General features: G+C 32.4%; 5 protein-coding genes and 1 long non-coding RNA gene across 7 annotated transcripts; 2 read left to right on the forward strand and 4 right to left on the reverse strand.

The window, feature by feature from the left end:
- Positions 1-3735: 3735 nt before the first annotated feature.
- Positions 3736-8023, reverse strand: LOC101211911 (GTP cyclohydrolase 1). Its single transcript, XM_004143997.3, has 2 exons — positions 6970-8023; positions 3736-5370 (listed from the first exon to the last, which is right to left on the reverse strand). The coding sequence occupies exons 1-2, from the start codon at positions 7175-7177 to the stop codon at positions 4166-4168; spliced, it is 1413 nt and encodes a 470-aa protein (XP_004144045.3). The 5' UTR covers positions 7178-8023; the 3' UTR covers positions 3736-4165.
- Positions 5631-6963, reverse strand: LOC116401707. Its single transcript, XR_004214038.1, has 2 exons — positions 6085-6963; positions 5631-6004 (listed from the first exon to the last, which is right to left on the reverse strand). It is a non-coding gene; the product is annotated as an uncharacterized LOC116401707 (long non-coding RNA).
- A 4615-nt stretch (positions 8024-12638) lies between the features above and the next one.
- Positions 12639-14067, forward strand: LOC101212154 (protein TIFY 10A). Its single transcript, XM_004143998.3, has 5 exons — positions 12639-12870; positions 12983-13091; positions 13173-13450; positions 13555-13612; positions 13719-14067. Exons 1-5 carry the CDS (start codon positions 12720-12722, stop codon positions 13816-13818), a joined length of 696 nt encoding a protein of 231 aa, XP_004144046.1. The 5' UTR covers positions 12639-12719; the 3' UTR covers positions 13819-14067.
- Positions 14068-18316: 4249 nt separating this feature from the next.
- LOC101210932 (olee1-like protein) lies at positions 18317-19203 on the reverse strand. Its single transcript, XM_004144081.3, has 2 exons — positions 18776-19203; positions 18317-18692 (listed from the first exon to the last, which is right to left on the reverse strand). Exons 1-2 carry the CDS (start codon positions 18927-18929, stop codon positions 18349-18351), a joined length of 498 nt encoding a protein of 165 aa, XP_004144129.1. The 5' UTR covers positions 18930-19203; the 3' UTR covers positions 18317-18348.
- On the forward strand, positions 18797-23610 carry LOC101211179 (beta-galactosidase 15). Of its 2 annotated transcripts, none has more exons than XM_031888467.1 (8): positions 18797-18907; positions 19472-20211; positions 20314-20522; positions 20605-20674; positions 20759-21190; positions 21268-21474; positions 21562-21920; positions 22025-23610. In XM_031888467.1, exons 2-8 carry the CDS (start codon positions 20047-20049, stop codon positions 23064-23066), a joined length of 2484 nt encoding a protein of 827 aa, XP_031744327.1. In that variant the 5' UTR covers positions 18797-18907; positions 19472-20046; the 3' UTR covers positions 23067-23610. The 2 variants fall into 2 exon arrangements, with proteins under 2 accessions (XP_031744327.1, XP_011660030.1); XM_011661728.2 differs by having other exon boundaries at positions 19472-19567.
- Positions 23611-23647: 37 nt separating this feature from the next.
- On the reverse strand, positions 23648-24815 carry LOC101213046 (FCS-Like Zinc finger 14). Its single transcript, XM_004144002.3, has 2 exons — positions 24205-24815; positions 23648-24058 (listed from the first exon to the last, which is right to left on the reverse strand). Exons 1-2 carry the CDS (start codon positions 24747-24749, stop codon positions 23896-23898), a joined length of 708 nt encoding a protein of 235 aa, XP_004144050.1. The 5' UTR covers positions 24750-24815; the 3' UTR covers positions 23648-23895.
- Between the last annotated feature and the right edge of the window lie 280 nt (positions 24816-25095).

The raw sequence follows: 25095 nt of genomic DNA on the forward strand, positions 1-25095 counted from the left end.
AATGAATGAAGGATTAAATGAATCAATAAACAAATAAATGTAGTTTTGAATTTAAATTTACATTAATTTAAAAGAAATTATTATTGTTTTGTTTGATAAAAAGGCATCCAATTTATTTAAAATCCATCTTTAATGCTTCACTAATTCTATTTCAGATCCAATCATAGTGCCTCAAATTGTAAATTCACACTAATCCATACATTTCTTCTTAACTTTAATCATCATACACACGCACATATATTATAATATTGAGAAGAGTCATCATTTAAAATCATCGAACTTTTCAAATATACTTTTAAAACGGGAATCGAGACTGGATATCAAAATGTTGAAACTATTTACAAACTATAACGAAAAGATTTGAAACGCTTGAAAAAGTAGCATAAAATTTTATTATAATAGAACTTATGTCACTACATTTTCTAAATTGCAAAAGTAACAAATTTAAAAATCGATAATTGTCTAATATCACTCATTATTTGTTATATTCATAATATGCAAAAAAAAAAAGTGTCACGAACTGTTTTTTTCAAAATGTTTTTATGATGCAATTTTTCAAAAAATTTATTAGGGCTCTCGAGAGTTTAATAGATTTGGCTATATTTTTTAAATAGTTTCAACTTTTTGTTATTTTTAAAAATGATCTTTTTTAAAATTCAATAAAAAGGAATAATTATAGTCCCTAATTTTTTTTAAGAATATGCGTGTTTAGTCCTTAGTTTAAAAAACGTACTTGTTTAGTCTTCGAATTTTTAAAATAGATTTAAGAGGCTTCTCGAATAACTCTGGACATTTATTTCAAATAATTATATGAAATTTAAGATTAAAAAATAATTTTTAAAAATCACATTCTCACTTAAACTACTTTTTCTAATTTTTAAATATAATATAATTATTTTAAGCCAAACAAAAATTACTTCTAAGTTCTTTTAAACCTATTTTTAAAAACTCGTGAACTAAAAATGGTATCCTTTGAAAACCCAGAGATCAAATAAGTTTATTCTTATAAACTTGGGTGTTAAAAGTGTACAATTTTATAACTCAAACACCAAACACACACGTTAATAAAATTTGAGTATTAAAAAGATATATTTCCTCTAACTTTTAAGTAAATATATTTTTTAAATTGAGGGTATGAGAATTGGTATATATATAAAATAATTTTTTTAAAAAAAGATAAGGTGTGGGACTAACACATAATACATATTATATATAAATAATGAATGAAAAAATGAAGGTGTAGGGCCCACACGGTCACATCAGCGAAGTCGTCTACGACTTTGTCCAAAATCACCTATTTTTGTCAACAATTTTGACCCAAACCTATTTTTTACAATAATTTTTAAAATCACATTATCTTAGAAAAAGGTTCCTCAATGCACGTTTTCTTTTTATTTTAATTATTTAATAAAATTTCACATTTTTAAAACATGAAAAAAATCATACACTTAGACGACTAAAAATGTCAAGAAATTTAGAGAACTACCTCCTTCCGCATTTTCATACAAATTCTTGACACTTTCAAACGTTAAGAATTTGATAAGTTTATTTAATGTAAGGAGGGAAATAAAAAGTATTTTTATATTTTTATAATTGACAAAATAAAAATGTTTATACGTTACTTGTTTTCGCGTCAAGTAAATATTAGCTATATTTGACATGAAAAAAACGTCAAGTAAAAGCTAACATAAAATAGTTCAAAAAATTACGTGAGAACTCCGCTTTTTTGAAATTATAATTAACGTTTTTCCTTTAAAATGGTCAATGCTTGATGTTTTTTTTTATAAAAATGTCAAACATGTAAAAGTAGCTAGTGTCGAGTAAAACAAATTTTGTAATAGTGTTACAATGATTTCACATTGTTTATTTACCCAAATGTCATATTTACTTAATTATCTTAACTTAAAAAAATCTTTAATATTTTGTCATTTTCAATATTTATATATATAAATATGTGTATCAAGTTTGTATATTTTGTGTATTAGATGTATTGCTCGGGTTGGATTTGTTCTCTTACCTAAACCCTTCTCCCAGTGAAGAAATATATCTAATGTTGCTAACATAACATGAGAGTCTCAACTGATATAATGCTTGTACCATCAATCTCAAGATCATAATCATTTCTAAAATGTCTACGATACTAATTGTCAGATCAATACTTATGACACAGTATAGTTTTCAAATATTCTACACTTTCACGAGTTTCGAAGGAACATGAGGTTGACTCAACATTTGAATGAATTATGCAGTAAGAAATCCATTAAACATACGTAAAAATTACGGCAACATGTATTAGTGATATTAAATAACAATTTTGGGATATGCATGAAACGAAACTCAACATTTAATCCTTGATTATAGATATTTAGATTGTTTGATTTTACGCATCAAACTCTACTGATTTGATCAGTCCTTTTTAGAATTGATATGTTACATTACTGTCTAGAGCATGCTGATAAAAACCTTCCTCCTAAGCGATGGAGGATGATCAAGGTTTCTTTCTTCTTCTCACGAGAGCTTCACATCCTTTTACTCATTTTAGTTATCTTGTTATGGATTAGGACATATGCTACCTTCTTAAACTATTCTTTTTTTTCTTTTTCTTTTTTTTGGCAAATTGGTTTTATTGAATTGGAAATATTCCTTGTCTGAGGATGAGCAAAAACCAGAACGTAAAAGACACTAGAAGGACCGCAATTCTCTTGCAGTTGTAACTTATGGGAAGACGATGAGTATTTCTTGATTCTTGAAGTAAAGTTGTTTTTGATACAGTTAAAGATGGAGGGAATAGTAAGTGGTCTTTATGACTGGAGTCGGGTTTTTGTGTGTTGAGAGATTGTCTTTTACTGCTGTACTCTTTGGTCAATCACAGACAGAGGCAAATTGCCCTTTCCAATTTTTCAACCTAACTGTTGTCGAAATCTCATGGTCATTTTTGCACTGTTTGTGTGGAACCTTTTTAGAGGTCAACAGTCTTGTATTTTCATTCCTATAGGCCCACTTTATAAGGGGAGGAACCAGATGGTCTTGAGGTTAAAGTGAGTTGAATTCCTTTTTCAACACAACTATGGCCTTCCTAGGGACAATATTTTCTTTCTCGACAGGCCAGGACATGAAATATTTAAGTGTTTGGAATCACATTTTGGAACTGCCTGTCTTTGAAAGCATTTAGTGACTATATGACAGTTGTTATGTGGTGCTACATATATATGCAATTGAGGCTTTCCTAAGTTTTGGAAGAGGTTGTTTCTGACTTGCTGAGTTGGAAAACTCTCGCTTGTTGTTTAATGCCATCCACCTCAATTTTTTACATCAATATAGAACTAACTTTTCCATCCTGAATGTTTCTCTTCCACCCTTAAATTTTGAACAACCACCCACACTCGGTTTTGTATTTGAGCTATGATAAAAGATTTTCAAGATTTATGTTACTAGGCTCCTGCGTAAAGGTCAATTTTTTTCCCTCATCTTTTTACATTTGATTGTAGTGATGATTTGACTCGACTATTGAACTTCTGTGATGTTATTTCTCTAATTATTTTGGATACTTCACTTGTTAGGCCCTTGTTTATTACAGTGAACTCAAACCATATTTTCTAAAAGAATAGTTTGAACCAGTACAACATTCAAGACTATTTAAGAGATTTTAGGGTTTTTCAAGACTATTTTTTACATAACTAAAGAAATTATGGAAGTACAGAAGGAAAAAAACGCATTTCCCTCAGCAAGCTAAGATTTGACCCAAATAGTGAATAATTGATAGAAATATATTGTGGACTCAAATACATATAGGTTTCATTGATATACATCCTAGTAATGGAATTGCACCAAAATTGGCCATGGAAATTGTTGTAAAGCTATAACTCCTCGGCTCCTAACCAACAAAAATAAAGTATAAAAGGGTATCTCTTTCGGATCCCTTTGGTCTAAAACAACTAAATAGACTATGAATGGGACAATGACCCACAAAATATACCCTGCCAGCCAGTTGTGTATGTAGCCACTAATCAAATTGAGCAAAACTTATATTTGACATTCTAACGCTTTGACATGACCCACGAGTTTATTGTGAAAAGGCTTCTAGAGAGGAAGCAGACAATATCAGTGCAATGGGACTGAGTACAAACCTCCCGAGAAACGCAAAAGGATAACCATAAGCTTGACCTTACAGTTCTCCAATGGTAGTTTGTGGAATGCTCTGCAAGAACATGGACCTTGCAGCTGCATCAGATGAAAACCGACCAAGCGCAGCAATTGTAGCTGTTGTGCTACCGAACTTCTCAATTCCTCTTGAGATCATACAAGTATGACTTCCCTCCACAACAACTATCACGTCTGTTCCTAATAATGATGAAACCATCTCTGCTATCTGCCTGGTCATTCTTTCCTGAACTTGAAGCTTGAAACCATAAAAATGTATTACTGAGTTTAAAAGTGATTTCTCAAGGGGAGTGAGTCCATCATCTCTTATGAATCCTACATGGACGACGCCGTAAAAGGGGAGCAAATGGTGCTCACATTGAGACCAGAACAAGAAATTCATCTGTGATTGAATCTGTTTCTCGTAGAGGTTACTGTTCTCGTTGTGATCGAAATGAGTTCTACCATTAGCAAAGCCATTGAGCTTGTTCATATCCATCTTCATTTCCACATTACAGTTTTGGAAGCTCATTAGCCAGTTCACAAAGTGACCAGGTGTTCCAAGAAGCTCTTTTCTTGATGGATCTTCACCTAACGACCTCAAAATAGATGTCACTGCAGTGGTCATTTTTAGATTTAGCGGTTCGGGTTTGGTAGAGAATTTAGAAGCTGAAGAAAATTGAGATGGGCACCAATGTTGAGCATTTGAATCTGATGCCCCAGCTTTAGACGGATATGTGCCTCTAAATTTTAAAAGACTGAAAAAGTCCATCCAGATATCAGCATCTTGGCTTTCGAAAGCTCCTGAACCAGATTGCACCAGCACTTTGACCCATCCCGGGGATTTCGAGTCAAGAAAGAATGACTCCAAGCTGGGGAAATGAGTGTGCAAACAATGAAGAACAACAGCAACACCTCCTGGCTTGATCCCATGTTGCAGAGCTGAACAAATCTGATCAGCTAGACGCTGAGGCTTTTGAAGTCGCTTTGCAAACACATCTGCCACTCGAGAGAGCTTGCTGAGCCCTACAACTCGTTGACCAGATGGAACATAGCCCACATGACATTTCACTTGAAATGGAAGCAGACATGACTCACAATATGAGAAGAAGTCGATATCTCGAACAATCACAATCCCACCTGCACCTCCAGCCTGGCCAACACCCTTATGCAGTCCATCTTCAGGAAATAAAGCACTTTGAATAATTTCATTGGCTGTCTGTCCATAGCCTGAAATAAAGTGGAGTACATTGAAGTGATGGCACTGTTATTTTCATCAGATAATTATTTCTATTAAAACTTTATCAGTTTTTTGAATTTCCTATTTTTCCAAACAATTTCTTCATCCTATCTTCTTTTGACTATGATTATCCTAGTTTACAAAATTGTTGGTCCTTGAGAACGAAAACCAAAATTACGAAAACATCAAAGTCTTATATTTCAAGTCCCACATAGCATGAACAGATTCAACGAGTAAAAGAGAGCCAAAATAAGGATACAATGCTCTTAATTCTCAAAACACAATATATTTAATCTCGGAACAAATTATGAAATAAGGTATGCATTGTGTAGAGCCGTGCAGTTCTCATGTCCATCTATGGACAAAAATAAAAGACCTAGTCAACATCATCATTCATAGTATACAATTTCAAGTTCGTACAATTACTTTAATAATACATAAATAGCTTAGACTTCAAATGTAATTTGAAGAAGAAAAGTTGGTAAAGAAACTTCATTTTAAGAAATGAAAAACTAAAATTAAACTATTCTCCTCCCCTCACTGGTCATCCCTCCCTCTCTTTCCCTTTTCGATAACCACTGACGGCTGAGCAACAGCAAATCCCACAACTAACTTCATCAAGCACTAGCAACCAAAAAGTAGGGTGAGATCAGTCATCAGTGACTACCAGTTGAGAATTAGAACAAAGTGAGGTATGGCCTTACTTGAACAGAATCTGTTCTATAGGTTGCACGATGGTGCTCTTGAGCAGAGGATGGTAATAGTAACTCTAAGAGGTTGGGATTGACACATGGGTCTAATCTGATAGTTCTAATAAAATTATAAGAAGCAGAAAAGAAAAGAAAAAAAGTAAGATTTGCTGGAAACCTCATTCATGTCTTATGGCAATAAGAGGTGGTAAAGGATCCATGTTCTGTTTTCCAGTATAAAAGCATACACAACACCAAACCAAGGGGCTTTTTTCAGAAACATTTAAACACGATAGATCTTTTTCTTAATGTTAAGAAACTGAAAGGTGGGGAAGGTGGGAAAGGTGGTGGATGGAGGCATAGACTGCAATAAATTACAGAAGTAAATGAAAAGAAATTTGGGGTCAGATATTTTATAAAAAACGAGCATATAAGTCAGAAATTAGAAGAAACTCTACTTATGACATACTTTCGTTACACAGAAATCTATGGCAAGCATGATATAAGGATTTTCATCTATCTCAACTTTTTGGAATCTTAAAGGCAGTTTGGCTGTTAGCTGTGAACCATGGTTTCCCTTTCTAAAAACAATGATTAAGAACTAATAAAAACAAGAGAGCAGTTAGCATAGCAATATATATTTCCATTAGATATTTTGAAATTCCAAACAATCAGTATGCTTTAAATTATTACAAAGAATAAATACACAAACAGCTAATAGATGGTACAGAATCTATTAAAACGCAGCTAGAAAGTGAGCACGATGAATACAAATTAAGAAATAATGGAAAAAACACACCTAACAACACATGCACAATCAATAGTGGCAAGTCTTTTATAAATAGTCTCTATGAGGCTTTCTCAACTAAAATAAAGACAATGAAATAAGGCGACTCTGACCTCTTGTTCCTTCTCTAAGAGCCTTGGCCACACGAAGAGGGGTCTTTTTGATACCCTCTCTGTTGATATCTTCCCCTAAACCCTGCAACAAAACTTTGACAGCATCCATTATAGCAATAGTTTCAGGTTCATCCTCAAACCCGCAATGTTTCACTCCATTCTCAACCTCCAAATCCGAAAGCTCTTCACCTGAAGCATCCATTGACATATTTCACCAAATCCCAAATCCCAAAGAGAGGGGAAAACGCAACCAACAATCAACAACAAGTTGAATTGAAGAAACCCAACCCCAAAAACCGTCCACACCCAGATCAGATCAGGGGTAGAAGGAAAGAGGGGTAGAAGGAAAGATTTGTCAGACTAAAGGGAAACCCAACTCATCAAATGAACTCCACTTGGGTCGCAATGAAATATTGCAAAGCTACAAATTAAATGAGCATCGAGAAGACAATGCACTCAGATAATGGAATCACCACAGAAACAGAAAATAAGGCCTAAAAGGCAAGTAAAATCGTTAAATACTTTTTTAGTAGGAATTCTATTTAGATAAATTAGATTTGATTAGATAAACGCTCGAACTTTTCTTTTGTTTCAATGAATCGTAGATCAACTTATTTATTTGATTTGAAAATGTTTTTGAAAAAAAAAATAGAAACAACAAGAATCCTAAGAAGATTTATTATTTCAGCAGTGAAACGAAAAATGGAAGAATGGGCAGTGTAAGAAGCTAATGAGATCCTGATTATTTTACAAACTGTCAGGCGACCCAGTTCATAGGGAGGATATCTTGTTGAGGGACTGCTATGGGGAATAGGGAAGGTGCATTAATGGCGCCACAAAGAATTGTTGTTGCTTAATGATGAAAGCTTATGGGAATGATGGAAAGGTTGCGGCAGGGAGCGGCGAAGGGTGTGCTGAATCTGAATGGTTAAGGAATGGGATGGGCCAACTTGGGGTTTGGATCTCAATACTTCAAGCCTTTACTTGAAAAAAGCATACACCAACCACACAATATTGGAGGATTAAATCATACCAATTTCCTTTCCTTTTTCATGAAATAAATCGTAACACTTAGAACTCTTTATTCCTTATAACTTCTAAAAATGGGTTAAAAAAAATACTCTTCTAACTTAGTTTTGAATAAAACATTAGGTTACCCTTTTATATAAAAAATACCTCTAAACTTTTAAACGTTTAAAAAATAGTCTTAAATTTTTTTAAAAAATAATAGTGGTGTGTGAATAAAAAACATTAACATCGTCGCACCTCTCTATTTTCCAACTTTTTTCTTTAAATTGCACACTCTAATTACGGTATATGAACTATAATATAAAGAAAGATAATAAACAAAACACTCGATAGTTTTAAGATTTAAATATTTTTACAAAATTGTACAGTAGACGTTTATAGATATATCCGTTGGGATAACATACAAGAATAAACATATATTCCAATGTGCATTTGTTCATGGACGAGTAATAGAAACCATCTTCCGTGCTCCATGTGACGACCTAGACCATTACGACAAGCAAGAACGGCTAGTTAAACATTTTGCCTCCCAAAACGCAACTGATATCGATTACGACTTTTGAGTAGCTAACTCATTTGATTGAAGAACCGAAATACGACTTTCTTTTTCTTTTTTCCACCAGTTAAAACGCTCTACAATGTCTATTTTATGGCTAAGATTACAATTTTATTTTATGAGTTGTACATAAAACAAGAAGAAGAAAAACAAAACTTTTTTACTAGAGCGAGCAAACGACGAAGGTTTGTATTTCTGATTTCTTTTGTGTCTTTTGATCCTGTTTTTGTTTCTGTTTTGGGAACGAAAAGAAAGAAAAAAAAGGCTTAACATGATCCTGTCAGCTTGAGTTGAAATCGATTGAACCGGGACTGGTTTGGATATAATGTGACTGGCTATGACCTTGTTCTTCAACTTGGAGGGAGCATAATTTGGTGGTGGTGGGGCTGTGAAATGATGTTGATGTCAAAGTTGGATTGATTTACAACAGGCATTTTTCACATTCTTTTTTCCTATTGAATTAAACTGTATGGATTAAGATCGTGACTTATAAAAATTGCAATATTAATAACAATCATGCTAAAAAATTTAATGTCAATAATAATAATAACAACAATGATACCAACTGCACAGTAAATATCCTCTTTAGTGTTTGAAGATGAAAATATCAATTTTGGTATACTAATTTGGGTTTAGGAAAACTTGTACGGATCACTCTTTTGTTTTAATGTTTAATTGAAATTTGGCAGATGATTATAAAGCAATTTAACGATGAACTTCTATTGATGTCAAACACATGTCAAAGTATCTATTCGCAATTTGTTAGACATACCTAAAAAAAATTGTGTGATTCTTTTCCTTCCTTCCAATTCTGCACTTACTTCTTCCCTCTCGCTCCTTAGAAGAAAGTGAGAATCCCGAGCACACTTCAATTTTGGTACTTTAAGTGATTTCATCCCGTTTGAGTTATCTACGTTGTTCTCTTAAGCTTTTTCTTTTTTTTTTAGTTAATATACTTTAAGGAAAATATCAACTATCACACCTAAATTTTAGGTTATATTAATTTAAATTCATGCACTAGCAATTTTCATAAATATACCCATTAACATCTTTTTTTTCATATTTAGATTGAAATATATCATTAAAAGCATTTAATCGTATCAATTAATTAAACTTTTAAACGGTAAAAAGCAAATCAATTTAAACTTATAACATTATGCTTAAAATTATGTAATGCATTCCATTCTTAACTTTAATCATCATATATATATATATATAAACACATATGATATAATATACTATTGAGAAATCTTCCATCATCATTTAAAATCATCAAACTTTTTTAAATACATTTTTAAAAGGAAAATTGGGACTAATTTCGAAATGTTGAAATTATTTACAAAAGATATAAAGAAAATTAATTAGAGTTTGATAGATTTTGCTACATAAAATGATTCTTTCTAAAATTGAATGACAAACAATAATTATAATTATAGAACTAACAGAAGTGTATATCATTAATCACATTTATAATTGATTAATTTATAATTTAATTTAAGATAAAATATATTTTTAGTCCTTAGATTTGGAAGAATATGCATGTTTAGTCAATTTTTTTAGTCTCATAGTTTTTAAAATAGGTTTAAGAGGTTTCTTTAATATCTCTAATACTTTCATTTCAAATAATTGTATGAAAATTAAAATAAGAATAATAATTTTTAGAAAAAAAAACTATTTTTTTCTAATTTTAAATATAATATAATTATTTTAAAACAAATCAAACAAGTGTATAAGATATTTTTCCTCTAACTTAAAGGAAGATTATATTTTAGATGGTAAAAGATATTTTATTTATAGGGTTGGCAGTAGAGTTGTTGAAATTGCATTTGTATTTGTTCTCTTATAGTTATCTAAACCTAATCAACACATATTTAATACATCTTAAAATTAGTCTCTTCTGATTTTTTATTACTCAATTAACATAAAACTAAATGTTCTTTACTTTGCAAAATTTATTATTTAATGTATGCTTGAGTTTGACTTTATAAATGTTTACAAACTTTTAGAAAATCAATTAAAACGAAAAATTTCCCTTGATGATGATATAAAATACTAAAAAAATATAAATTAAAATACTAAAATAATTTTTAGAAACTTAGAGAAAGAAAACAAATATTTTAGTGGTTTTTACAAATCTCTCAACTTTTAAGAATAAGTTAAGGAAGTTTGTGGAAAATCAGGTAAAAAATATTTTTATATCTCCGAACTTTTAATTATAGAAATCAAGTCTTCAAGTTCAAACTAGTTATAGAAATTGAAACTCGTAACGATAAAAACTGAACTTTCAAACTTCTATAATTGTTACAATTTTGAGTTCGATAACATAGATTTTATAATTGAAAATTGAGAACATAATTGCAACTGCTGCACATTTTATGAGTACATTTTACAATTTTCCATGATGTAACACATTTCTCTATTCTCATTCAAAAAAATTGTCACATCAATACTTAAAACGTTAGAGAGAAATAAAAGCATTTAGGTAAGAAATTTGTAAGCGTGGGGTCTTTGATATATAAATTCCATACTTTATTAACTTTTTCACAATCCTTTGCTTTCATGTCTTCACTGATTATCCAAAACCCCCTCTCAAAACTTTATATAAAAAGAAAGAAAAAAAATAAAGCAATTTTTTAAAAAATGAGAGGCCACGTGATCGTTCTTTGTTTCTGTTTTCTATTTCTTATTCCATATTTTCTGTTTCTTATTCTTTTAAATAAAAAATGAATATGTTTAATAACTGTTTCTTGTTTCTTGATTTTATTTGAGATTTATTTTTTATTTTTTTATTTTATTTGCATCTAATTCAATTAAATATTACATCATTCTCACTTGCTCTATTAAACTTACACGACGTCTTTCTCCTCAACCAATCTAGGTTTTCTTCTTTCTCTTTGTGCATATCAAGGTTTTCGTTGGACATGTGGGTTTTTGCAAGATATGTGTTGAGATGAAGATTGAGATCAGAAAGGCAAAGTCGACGAGGAGGAAGACGAAAACCCACGATGAAGAGGAGGACTAAAACCCATGGCGAAAACACATATCTCGTAAAAACCCACAGATCCAACGAAAACCTTGATCTATGTAAAGAGGAAGAAGAAAAACCTAGATCCGATGAAGAGAAAGACGTCGTGTAAAGGAAGACGATGAGAGAAAGAGGAAGAGGGTGATTGTTTGGGGAAGAAGATGAAGATAAGAGAAAGAAAAAAGAAATCACGTGTAAAAATGGAAAAGGAAAAGGAAATAGAAAAGTAATTGGGAAAAAGAAGAGGAAGGCAATAAAATAAATGAGAAAAAGAAAAAGGAAACCAATAGAAATAAACAACTTTTTTTTGTTTCCAATGGAAGATGTTTCTACTTTTTTTAGAACAAGAAACATATAACATTACCAAACACGTCAGTTTCTTAAAAAAGTGAGCATGACACATTGAAAAATCAAACGATCAACGAACCTCATATCATATGAAGCAAAATTAAGTGTTTTGTCAGAGATAATGAAAGAAGGTTCAAACAGTGTTGGTTTAAGAAAATCCAAACGGACAACATTTTAAAAAAGAGTTAAAGATGTAAACCAACAAATCAATTAATCAATAGTAGGTTTGTACTATTTCATATATAGGATCGAGATTGATTGAAAAGTCGACATCTATCAAGGGGTATATGTATATGTATATGTATAAAGAAAAAGGAAAAGAAGAAAAACGAGGGAATAGATGTGGAGAGAAATTGGGGTTATCAAGAAAGAGGTTGGATTGGGTTGGGTTGGGTTGGATGGAGTGGTTCAAATATATTGAAGAATGTGACAACACAACACAACACGTTTCTCAACAAAACCTAAGGCCCCATTAAGCAAAGCAAGTATTATATATATTCCTAATTCCCAAATATGAAAATAGAAACGTGTTGAAAATGCTACACCAAACGATTTATTATTATTATTCCTCTTTTTCCTTTAACAAGCAAACCGCTATGTATCTATAAACAAAAACCCCCACATATTCCTCGTGCCTTTATTATTTCTCTTTCTCTTTCTCTTTCTCTTTCTTTCTTTATTGTTTTCAAGGTTCTTTCTTTATAAACACTTCCACACACACACAATTAATAATCTAAATTATAAAAATTGAATTCACCTTCTTCACCTTCTTCACCTTCTTCACCTTCACCCATGTCGACTTCTTCCGGATTCTCTCAGATTTCTTCTCATAGATCCATCTCCAACTCCCCTGATAACCTCGCCTTTCTTCCCCTACATCCCATGCTCCTTTCTCCCACCGATTTGAATCTCGGTTTCTCCCCTAATCTCCGCCGAACTAACGGTGAGCCTCTCTCTCTCTCTCTCTATATATATATCTATCTCTTTTAGAAAAATTATTTGGTGGATTTTGTTTTGTTTTGTTTTGATTTGATTTGGGAGCTCAAAATTTTCAGGGTCGGTGCCGGAGTTCTTTAACTCGCCGGAAAAAATGGCGGATCGGAAGTCTTTGGATTTGTTCCCTCAAGAGGCAGGATTTGGTAACTCAAACGACGTCGATTCAAGGTATGTATGTGTTTTAACAGAAATTCTTCACCGTCACCGTGTTTTGTTCTTTGTTTGATGAAATTGATTTCTTGTTTTTAGGGTTTATAAATCGGTGACGGCGGCGCCTCAAACTTCCCAAATGACGATTTTTTACGCTGGCCAAGTTTTTGTGTTCAACAATATTCCGGCTGATAGAGTCGGCGACGTTATGTTTCTAGCCAGTCAAGAAAGCTCGAGATTGAACATCCCTACCGTCGCTGCCCGTCAGCCGCCCATCTTGGTCGGCACTCCCGCCGATTCTTTAAGTTCCACTTCCCCTGTTCCCACTCGCAACCAAACTTCTCCTCCGCCGCCTCCTCCTCCTTCCGTTCCCGGTGGTAATTAACACCAACAACAACAAACCCATTTTTAAATTTCATTAATTTCCATCGCCGGAACTTGAAATTTTCATTCTAATGATCGAATCTTCCCATTTCCGCAGCTCTCCCGATGGCTCGTAAAGCTTCGATTCAGCGTTTCTTGGAGAAGAGAAAAGACAGGTGAGGATTAGAACTTTGAATTTCATTTCATCGAATAAAAATTCACAATTTATTCAAGAAAAAAATGGATGGGTTTGTTAACTTCCTCTGCCTTTTTCTGGAACAGACTAACTCCGAGAACGCCTTACCAGAGCAGCTCTCCGGTGACAAGCAAGAAGACCGGCGAGAATTCATGGCTGGGATTGGCGGTGCAGTCTCAAAAATAGTATTAAGAAATATGAAATTTGAAGTAGAGAGAAAGAAACTTAGATTAAAGAATAAAGGGAGTTTGTTGTTGCCATTTTTGCATAAGCCTCTGTTTTTGTGAAAAGCTCTGTTTTTCGGAGGCTATGGATTTCCTTTTCTTCTTAACCTTATCGATTCCTTTGGTCGATAATATCTTTGTAAAATTAATATATATTTCTTTACTTTCTATTCTTTAATATTTACTAATGTTTCTATTTTGGTCTCATCAATTTAGTTTCCATACTTTCTATTATAAACCTAAATATGATTTATATTTCTTCTATTGCTTTCTTTCTTATTATGTTTCATGGATTTATGATATATATTTATCCCTCGCTACGTATATCATATGTTAATTTTACTCTAAAGTTTAGATTAGAATATCATATTAGTTTTTATATAGCTTATAATTTATTCATTTTAAATTGTTACCAACTAAATAATAATAATAATAATATTGAGAGAATACATTTAATATTAGAATTTAATCTAAAATTTGACAATTGGAATTGAAAATTGGCATATAAGTTTTATTCTTTTATCTCCAAAAGTCCTATCAACAAATTTCAACATGAATCAATAGTAACAAAGTAAATAAAAGAATATATATAACATAAAGGGATTAAGTTATAATTCTTTTGGAAATAGGAACCAAATTGAATAGATTAATAATCAAAACATGTATTAGAGAAAGCTAGTGGGAATGAGACAAAAAAAAAAAAAAAAAAAAGAGTGACTTATACAATTAAAAATCAAAACAATAATCCTATTATACTATATTGGAAGACTTTTGCTTTTTTTTTTTGTTTGTTGAATGGTTTGATTCGCTTCTATTTTTTTTTCTTATATTAGTTTGTTTTCGTTTTGTTATTTAATTTAATACGTGTTGAATATCAAATTCTGGTGGTTGTCTCGTAGACATTATAGGACTTAAATTAGAATGTGCATATGTATAGTAAGTAGGAGAGTTTGAACATTTAGATTTGATTCACTTTCTTAGACGTGATAATGATGTTTTAATTGTAGTGTTATTTTGACTTAGGCATGCTTATTTGAGTTAAATGGGTCAGGGTATGATCTTAACACTCAATTTTCTTCAATTTCTAAGGTTCGATCGAGGTTGGTTTGAACTTTTGACCAAAACTATCCCATTGTCAAGGTCCAAATAGGTCACAGTACGCTTTGTTCATCTAACAGAGAGGGTCGACATTGACCTCATCCTTAGCCAAGGATAAGGTCAATTGAGCTCCTTTGGCTCAAAGACCACTTAACCACCATTCTCTTGGCAAATTTCTTTTTTCATTTATCATTGTTTCTTAACTCGATAACTTTTCTTTTTCATTATTTCGACTTTGCCCTTTAGTTTCAAAATCACCTATAACAATGTATATTTAAGTAATTGTTTTGATTGAGAGTTGCATATAAAAGCTTGTTGATCTTAAAACATGGGCAATATTTAATATTTGAGAAATTTATAGGTGGCTAAACTCTATATATACTCTATACATAAACTCCTACAATAATTAAAAGTTCATTTATTTGTATTTAGATGACTTTGATTCGAAGATGATTGGAATTTGTTTTGACTTTTGCGGGCAAAAGAAATTAATGTTGATCACACTTGAGATATTACAAAAATGTAAACCGAAGACTTATTGGCTTACAAAATCTCATCAACAAATTTTGAAAGACTATAAAATTTATTTTTTAATAGTTTTATTATATAGAGGTAAATAGTTTCTCAATTTTTTATATTTTTGAAAAAACTTCTTTTTTACTCCCAAGTTTATTTTACTATAACTCTCACATTTATTTTGTTTTTTTTATTCTAATTCTAGAAAATAAAATCTTTGGAAACTAGTTTTTTTTTGTTTCTCAAATTTTTGTTTTGATTTCTTTTAGAAAAAAGGATAACTCAGGTTGATGTGTATTTCTAAGTTTAATTTTTGATGGAAATATAATGGAAATTTTATTTTACCGGCCAAGTTTAATACTAAAGCAAGAAATCATAGATAAATAAATGAATGAATGAAATAAATTAAGCATGAATGTATGGTTTAATACCAAATGTAAACCAAAACCCTACTTTGTTTTTCTTCTAAATTACTACATTATTTCATGAGCTTTTAAGTCTCAATTTTTAACTTCTTTTTCTTCTTAAAAAAAATCAATAATATCATAGAGGATTGAATTCACAGTTTTATCGTGGAGTTGTCAATTCCTTTAAGTTTTTTAATAATCATACTTTTATATCTTTATAAACTCTTCTTAGAATGTAATCTTGAACGATAATTAACCTAGCAAGTGAGAAGATACCATATGAAATTAATTTGACAATTAATTTCAATTAATGTTAAACCCGTTCTTAAAATTAGATTCAAAACGTTTATATATATATATATATATATATATATATCGACCTTACTTTTCTAAGTGCTCTTAGATTTTGAGAAAAAGATGATACTTTTTTTCGTCTTTCTTCCTCCTATGTTCACTATTTATTTCTAACATTTTTTATTGATTCTAATCCAACGAGTGCACAACAAAAATCGAAAATTGTATTAAATCGATTTTTCTTCGGAAATAGTAAATCTTCCATGGTACAACAAGAATCACATGTTGTTCCTACATCTTTTCTAACCTTTAATGTTATATATATATATATATATATATATATATATATATATATGTGGAGATTTAAGAATGATAGCATAGTAAGAAACGATAGAATTTGTTTGGTGTTAAATATTTTGTTTTTTATTGCATATTTTGAAGAATTCAAAGTGGCGGACGTGACAGAAAAGCCAATTACACCACATTTCATATTTCTATTCATCACTTTAAAGTCAACAAATTAATTTTTGTAACGCGTTTTTGAATTCAATCTTCTTCTTCTTCTTTTTTAAAGAACATATCTATTAAAAGTAAAAACACATTACATTTTTATTCATACACATTTCAAAATATTACCGATGTTTTAGCCCTCCACTTAAAGTTGGTAGAACGATCTATTCGAGCACCAATTACAATAGTTGGTAAGTCAATAATAACTAATATGACATTTCATAAGATGAAAGATTCAATCATCTATCCTCATGAATGTTAAGACAATTGTTATAGAAGCATTGGTATTTTTATTGGACATTCAAGAAGTTTATAAAATTGGGGTTAACGAATGTCATGATCGAATTAGATTTGTTAATTCTCATCAATAAACTTTGTGATTAGAGTAATTTTTTTAATGAAATGTAGGATAATTTTTGTATGAAATGTAGGATTGGTTGCAACAAACTAATGTGTCTCAACTTTAATTTCCCCTAGTCCATGTTTTAGCGAGTTGTGCTTCTAAAAATATGGAGGAAAAAATTTGGAATTGTAATTTTTTTTGGAGTAGTGGATGATATTTATTTATGTAACCCAACAACATGTACTTCATCAAATTAAGGCAGTACGATTATTATATATATATATATATATATATATATATATATATATATATATGTTAGTGTTTAGAATTTGTGTTTTGTTTTGATTTATTCATTAAATTTTAAGATTTATACTTTTAATATGAAATTTTCACTTAATACTTAATACTCACCTACATGGTGATGTCTATAACTAATTAATTATAAATTAATTTGAATAATGATAAAAAAAAAATAGTGAATCTTATCAATTTTAATTCTTTTAATTAATTAAATTAACACTCAATAGTAAATGGAATAGTTAGTAAAATTTGAGGTTAAAATTGTCAAACTCAATTCATAATAATCAATTTCGAAATTTGAATAAAATTCAAATTTTAAATGTGGAATTGTAACCTTTTAAAGCTCAGATGAGAAAAAAATAAAACGATTAAACATGTAATATTTTAAAATAAGAAATAAATTAAAAAGGACAAAAAGGCATTTTTTTATGAAATTAAAGAAAATATCAATTTGGCATTCAATCACTCAAACAAAATTACTTTATTGTGTTTGTGTTTTGAGAAAATAATATACTAAGCTTCAAACTTTTTATAATTATTTATGTATATAATTTTCCTAAAATATTGAAAAATTCACATTTCAATTTGTTCAAGTAAAAGAAATATAAATTAGGTGACCAAATTATATCATTTTTAGTTGGAATAATTAGATGTAGCTACTTTATTACAAATTGTCCCTTTTCTTTTTATTTAAAAATAAAGGATTTCATCAAATTTGATACAATTAAACCGAAGCAAACCAAAAGTTTTCCTTTTACTAAGAGTTTCATTTGATTTGGTTAAGAATGATAAGAAATATGAACATTTTTATTTTTGTTTAGTTTCAAACCCGAAATTGAATTCCATAATAAAAATAATTAACCTGCCATTAGATTGAAATTAAAGTTGATACACATCTTAGTACATATAAATATTAGAAGAAAAGAATATTATTTAATTTGATATATATATAAAAAAAAAAATGAGTTTGACAAAATTATTGATGTGAATGAAAAAGAAAAGCTAAGTAAAAGAGAGGGGTAGTTTAAACGGGGAGGCCCTCTTCATCAAATCCGAGCTCTCTCAGAACTTCCTTGCATTCTGAAAGCTTCTCCTTCTTCAGAAAGGCGAGAGGATTGGCAAGGCGTACGGGATTGGTGATTCCACTGTTGTTTGTGATGGTGACTCTAGAAGTATGTCCATACCCTTCCTTAGAGATCTCATCGCAGTCTGGATCCACACTCTTCATCAAAGAAACCTCACAAACCTCTTCTTCATGATCTCCGTCCGCTTCAATACTGTATTTTCCTGATTTGTCTGTCACTGCTTCTTTGTCCAATGTCACACTCCCACCTTCGATTTCTTTGCATTCCAATTTCACAGTTGCACCTACGACATTCAAATTAACATTTCAAATTCCAATTCCAATTCCAATATAGAGTTAGGGTTAGAGGTAGAGTTGATTAATATACCTTCAAGGAATTTACTGACTTTAGTGAAGAATTGGACACGACAAGTGTCACAATACACTTTGCCTTCCACGAAGAATTGATCCTTGCAGGATGCTAAATGGAAGAGTGATATAAAGCAAAGAGCTGAAACAAGTATGATGGTAGATTTTGCCATTGTTTTACTCTTGTATCTTTTGTTTTTCTACTTTTTATTTTCCTTTGTAGATTAGATTAGATTAGAGTTGTAGAGATTATGGAGAATTTATAGGTTCAATTTGATGGGAATTTAGTTAGTTGGTTGTTATTTTTGGGGATATATAAAAGGAATGTTTCCTTATGACCCTTAACCTTACCTTAATTCTCTCCACTAAACTAGAATTTATTTTTGACTTGGCATTTAATCCAAATAATTTCTTCACATTTTTAAGCTTTCAAAATAGGAATTATTGTAAGGAAAAAAAAAACAATAATGCTTTAAAAATGGAACAACAGAATTGGTCTAAACTTATTTTTACTTTTTATTATTCCGACTAACAAATGTATACAATAATACTTTAAAAATGGTAAGAGAAAGTTTCTGGTGTAGCTTTTTATATATAGTATAGATAGATTAAATTTCTTTTATTTTTTATAATCTTTTAAGAAACATCTTCGTAAACTAGTTAATAATAATTGATATTGAATTAAAATGGATAGCTCAAACAAATTTATTTTCAGCGGAGAGAAAAGGGAGATAGGAGATTCTTACCACTTCTCAAAGTATTGGCAATCACACATTTACTGCATGCTTTGGATGATCATTCACTCGACATTGTAAGTATTGTTGCAAGGTTGTATTTCCTTGTGTAGACTTCAACCACATTCACTTCTTTGTTGACTCTGGCTACTTGTTGGATTCACGTTCAAAGTTGAATACAAAGTTGAATACGCTTACTTTTATCTGAATCAGTTTTAATATTTGGTAAACTATGGTGTGATAATAAAGTTACTCTTCAAATAAAGTCAGTTGGTTCATGCATGTGTTAGTCAAGTCATCCAACCCCATTTCTACTCTAAACCCTAAACCCTAAACCCACATTGGAGAATTTTCTTAATTCTCTTTCTAATATTTTATTAATAAACAAAGTATTGTTCGAAGTCAGTTAAGATTATTTTGAAAGAAAAAGAAAAAATTGAAACAGAACTTTTGTTTGTTAAGATTTTAAGTTCACACCTATTCATAAGGCTCGCTCACTCCTTCTAACTATATAAACACCCATAAATTCATCCAAAATTTCAATACCCAAATAGCCATGGTTTCATCTTCAACCTTCTTATTCTTCTTCATCCTTCTCTTAAATTTCTTCCTTTTTATCACTTCCACTCAAGTTTCCTACACTAACAGAGGAATCACCATTGATGGCCAACCCAAGATTTTCCTCTCTGGTTCAATCCACTACCCACGTAGCACTCCCCAAGTAAAAACATTTTTTTCTATATTCCTTCCTCATCTTAATCCCATTCCCAAAAACGGGCTTCATTTTGATTCCTTTGTTCTTTTTGTTTTTTTTCTTTTGTAGATGTGGCCTGATTTGATAAAAAAGTCTAAAGAAGGTGGACTAGACACCATTGAAACTTACGTTTTTTGGAATGCTCATGAACCCGTTCGTCGTCAATACGATTTCTCTGCTAATCTTGATCTTGTTAGATTCATTAAGACCATTCAAAATGAAGGTCTTTACGCTGTTCTTCGTATCGGTCCATACGTTTGTGCCGAGTGGAATTACGGGTATATGAAGTCTTGGTTGCTCTATTTTTTTAATATTTTTGTTTAGAGAATTTAATTCTCATTTCTTGAACGGGCTTTATAGAGGATTTCCGGTTTGGCTGCATAACCTTCCTGGAATTGAAGAACTAAGAACAACCAATCCTGTGTTCATGGTAACTTTCTGTTTATCTTAATTTTATGAATGTTTTGTACACTGTTTCTTACTTTGTTTGTTGCTTTTTGAATTTGTAAAACAGAATGAGATGCAAAATTTTACTACATTGATTGTGGATATGATGAAACAAGAGAATCTTTTCGCATCGCAAGGGGGGCCGATAATTCTAGCTCAAATAGAGAATGAATACGGAAACGTAATGACATCATACGGCGATGCTGGAAAAGCTTACGTGAATTGGTGTGCAAACATGGCGGATTCGCAGAATGTTGGAGTGCCATGGATTATGTGTCAGCAAGACGACGCTCCCGAGCCGACGATCAATACCTGCAATGGTTGGTACTGTGATCAATTCACTCCCAACAATGCTAAAAGTCCGAAAATGTGGACGGAGAATTGGACCGGATGGTTCAAGAGCTGGGGTGGAAGGGACCCGGTTAGAACCCCCGAAGATTTGGCTTTCTCCGTCGCTAGATTCTTTCAACTCGGCGGTACTTTCCAAAACTACTACATGGTTTGCACTCACTCTGATTCTTTACTTAATCGTTTTTGCTCCAGCGGGTCTGTGTAAGATTTGTTTCTTTTTCTCAGTACCACGGCGGAACGAACTTCGATCGGATGGCGGGTGGTCCGTACATCACCACGACTTACGATTACAACGCTCCATTAGACGAATATGGGAATTTGAATCAACCCAAATTCGGTCATTTGAAGCAACTTCATGCTGCATTGAAGTCGATAGAAAAGGCCTTGGTTTCCGGCAATGTCACAACCACCGATTTGACCGACTCTGTTTCAGTAAGCACTCTTTTTTTTCTTTTTGAAAATTTCCTCAGTTTCTTCAAAACAGAACTTAGTTTTAACTCAATATTTTCTATGATTTAGATCACTGAATACGCAACGGACAAAGGGAAGAGTTGTTTCTTCAGCAATATAAATGAAACGACCGACGCGTTGGTGAATTATCTCGGTAAAGACTTCAACGTTCCGGCTTGGTCCGTCAGCATTCTTCCTGATTGTCAAGAGGAAGTTTACAATACAGCAAAGGTAAACACACAGACCTCTGTCATGGTGAAGAAAGAAAACAAGGCCGAGAACGAACCGGAGGTTTTGGAATGGATGTGGCGACCGGAGAATATCGACAACACCGCTAGATTAGGTAAAGGACAAGTCACTGCAAATAAGCTTATTGATCAGAAAGATGCTGCAAATGATGCTAGTGATTATCTTTGGTACATGACAAGGTAAATTCCTTTGAAATTTAACAGTAATTTTTTCATTGATTCAACTTCTACCCACCCATTACTCATCTGTTGATTTTGATTGTGTTTTTGTTCAATTTTTCTAGTGTTAATTTGAAGAAAAAGGATCCAATTTGGAGCAATGAAATGACTTTGCGTATCAATGTAAGTGGACATATCGTCCATGCCTTTGTCAACGGAGAACACATTGGTTCTCAATGGGCTTCTTATGACGTATATAACTACATCTTTGAGCAAGAAGTGAAATTGAAGCCAGGAAAGAACATAATCTCTCTACTCAGCGCCACCATCGGACTCAAGAACTACGGAGCTCAATATGATCTGATCCAATCCGGAATCGTTGGTCCGGTTCAACTAATCGGTCGCCACGGCGACGAGACGATCATAAAGGATCTCTCCAATCACAAATGGTCATACGAGGTTGGATTACACGGTTTCGAAAACCGCCTATTCAGCCCAGAGTCCCGATTCGCCACGAAATGGCAATCAGGTAATTTGCCAGTGAATAGAATGATGACATGGTACAAGACTACCTTCAAACCACCATTGGGGACGGACCCTGTCACCCTAGACTTGCAAGGGTTGGGCAAAGGAATGGCTTGGGTGAACGGACATAGTATTGGTCGATACTGGCCGAGCTTCATAGCTGAGGACGGATGCAGTGACGAGCCATGTGACTATCGAGGCTCCTACACCAACACCAAATGCGTAAGGGACTGTGGCAAACCGACACAACAGTGGTACCATGTTCCCAGATCGTGGCTCAACGAAGGCGACAACACATTAGTTTTGTTCGAGGAATTCGGAGGTAACCCGTCATTGGTGAACTTCAAAACTATTGCAATGGAGAAGGCTTGTGGTCATGCTTATGAGAAGAAGAGCTTGGAGTTGTCTTGTCAAGGAAAGGAGATTACAGGGATTAAATTTGCAAGTTTTGGTGATCCAACGGGTAGTTGTGGGAATTTCTCAAAGGGAAGTTGTGAAGGGAAAAATGATGCAATGAAAATTGTTGAAGATTTATGTATTGGCAAAGAATCTTGTGTTATTGATATCTCTGAAGATACCTTTGGAGCTACTAATTGTGCTCTTGGTGTTGTCAAGAGGCTTGCTGTTGAGGCTGTCTGTTAGAATAACTTACCTTCTTCTAATTTTTAGGGTTTCATTAGGGCATATTTTTTTTAAAAAAAAAAAAGAGATGAGAATTTCGTAGTGTTCTTTCTTTGTTAATCAATAAAGTAATGAGTTTAGTTTTGTTCCAAATGTAAGGAACTTTATTTTATAAAAATACAAACTTGAATTTGGGAACAAAATATATGTGATTCTTTTTCTTTTTTTTTGTGGGTAATATAATGTAGTGTTTGTGATATGGAGAATATAATCAAGTTAAACAAGCTTTTAACTTGATTTTTGTAATGTGGAAGAATATGCTATGTCTCTCCTTTTCTAGTTGAATTGACATTATTGGATGTATCTTGAATTGTGTAAAGACATTTGGGTTTCTGTCATGTTTTTACATCAAAGAATTGTCACGTAACTTCTGGTTAGACTTTAAAATGTAGCCTCATCTGTTCATACTCACTCCAACATTAAAAAAAAGTTTTAAAAAAACAAACCAAATAAATTAAACAGAAGGAAAAGATTAGATCTGATAAATTAAACCAAAAAAAAAAAAGAAATGGAGAATTTAAATAATAGTAAAGAAGGAAAAATCCAAAAAAAATTTAGCCTTTGCTCTATTTTAATTATTTTCTCATAAACAAGAAAGTGGGCAAAAAATAATGGTCACCCCCACTAGTCATTTACGTATACAATAATCAAAAACCAAACTATTAGCCGTGTCTAACTTTTCTATATACTTTGCTGCTGCTATGGCGTTTGCCTTCTTCTTCTTCTTCCTCTTCCTCTTCCTCTATTTCTTTTTTTTTATTATTATTATTTTTTATTTTCTTTCTTTTACCTAAATTGCAAGAATTCCAGTCGAAAAAATCCCTCTGTTATAAGGCGATTCCGATACTACCGTTTCCGTTCCCGATCTCGCCTCCGATCTACATCGTTCCTTCTTCTCATCCTTCATTATTTGACTCGACCGGCATTCCGTACTACAAAACGCCATTTCCCCTCTGAAAATCCATTTTTTTCCATAACCCATTAGAAATTTTGATCTAATAAATCGAATTAAGGAAAAAAGTTCTAATATTGGTAATAATTGGAAAATTGGGGATTTGGGTTTTTTTAGTGTTTTTTTTTTTTTTTTATAAATTTTTACCTGTACATGTAAATGTCTTTGCCTTCTAGATTTCTATCACATAAATGACAAGATCGGAGGAAATCAGGGGTCCGACGCGGCGGAGTTATGTCGGATGGTACGGGGGTAGGAGGAGATTTTTCACTGACGACGAGACCACCGTCGTAGTAAACACGTGTGGAGGACTGGAAAGGTCCACGTGTGGTAACGTAAGTGTAATTTTCCTCCAAGTTGTCGAGTTCTTCTTCTTCGTCGTCTTGCTCCGGCGAGAAGGTGATGGGGATGGGAGCAGGACGGCGAGGGGAGTTCAATTTGGGAGAACAAACAACGTGTTTAACTAAGATTTCACATCCACGGACAGCGGAGGTGGAGGTATCGAGGGCGGCAACGATGCCGAGACCGACGGCGGCGGAGTAATTTTTGAGAGTGGTGGGTGTAGGAGAAGGGGAGAGGTCGAAATGGGAAGTGGGGCTGGGGGCACCGGTGTCAAGAAAGGCCGGGCGGCAGCGGGAGACGAGAAGCTCGGATAACCTTCCGATGACCGGACGTTGCCCTTTGGCCAACATGATTGGAGAGAGAGGGAAGGAGGAAGGGGAGAGAGAGAGAGAGAGTGGAGAAATGAAGGGGAAATGGGGATTGTACTTATAAAAGTGGAGGAATGAAATGATATGAAATAAAGGTTTTTTTTCTTTTTCTTTTTATAAATAAATAAAAAAGAAGAAATAATAATTGCATCAAAGGTTGCTTTTTTGACATAAAATAGGGGAGTGGGTGGGCTCTCATTAGTTTAGCCCCTAGTTTTGGTTTTGGAATTATTTGCCTTCTTTTTCTTTTCTCAATTTTTTTTAATAAAAATAAACAAACAAATATAATTGCTTTAAAAATATTTATTTGCTTAAATTTAATATTTCT

The sequence above is a fragment of the Cucumis sativus genome, chromosome 1 (genome assembly GCF_000004075.3).
Source record: "Cucumis sativus cultivar 9930 chromosome 1, Cucumber_9930_V3, whole genome shotgun sequence".
Lineage (NCBI taxonomy): Eukaryota > Viridiplantae > Streptophyta > Magnoliopsida > Cucurbitales > Cucurbitaceae > Cucumis > Cucumis sativus.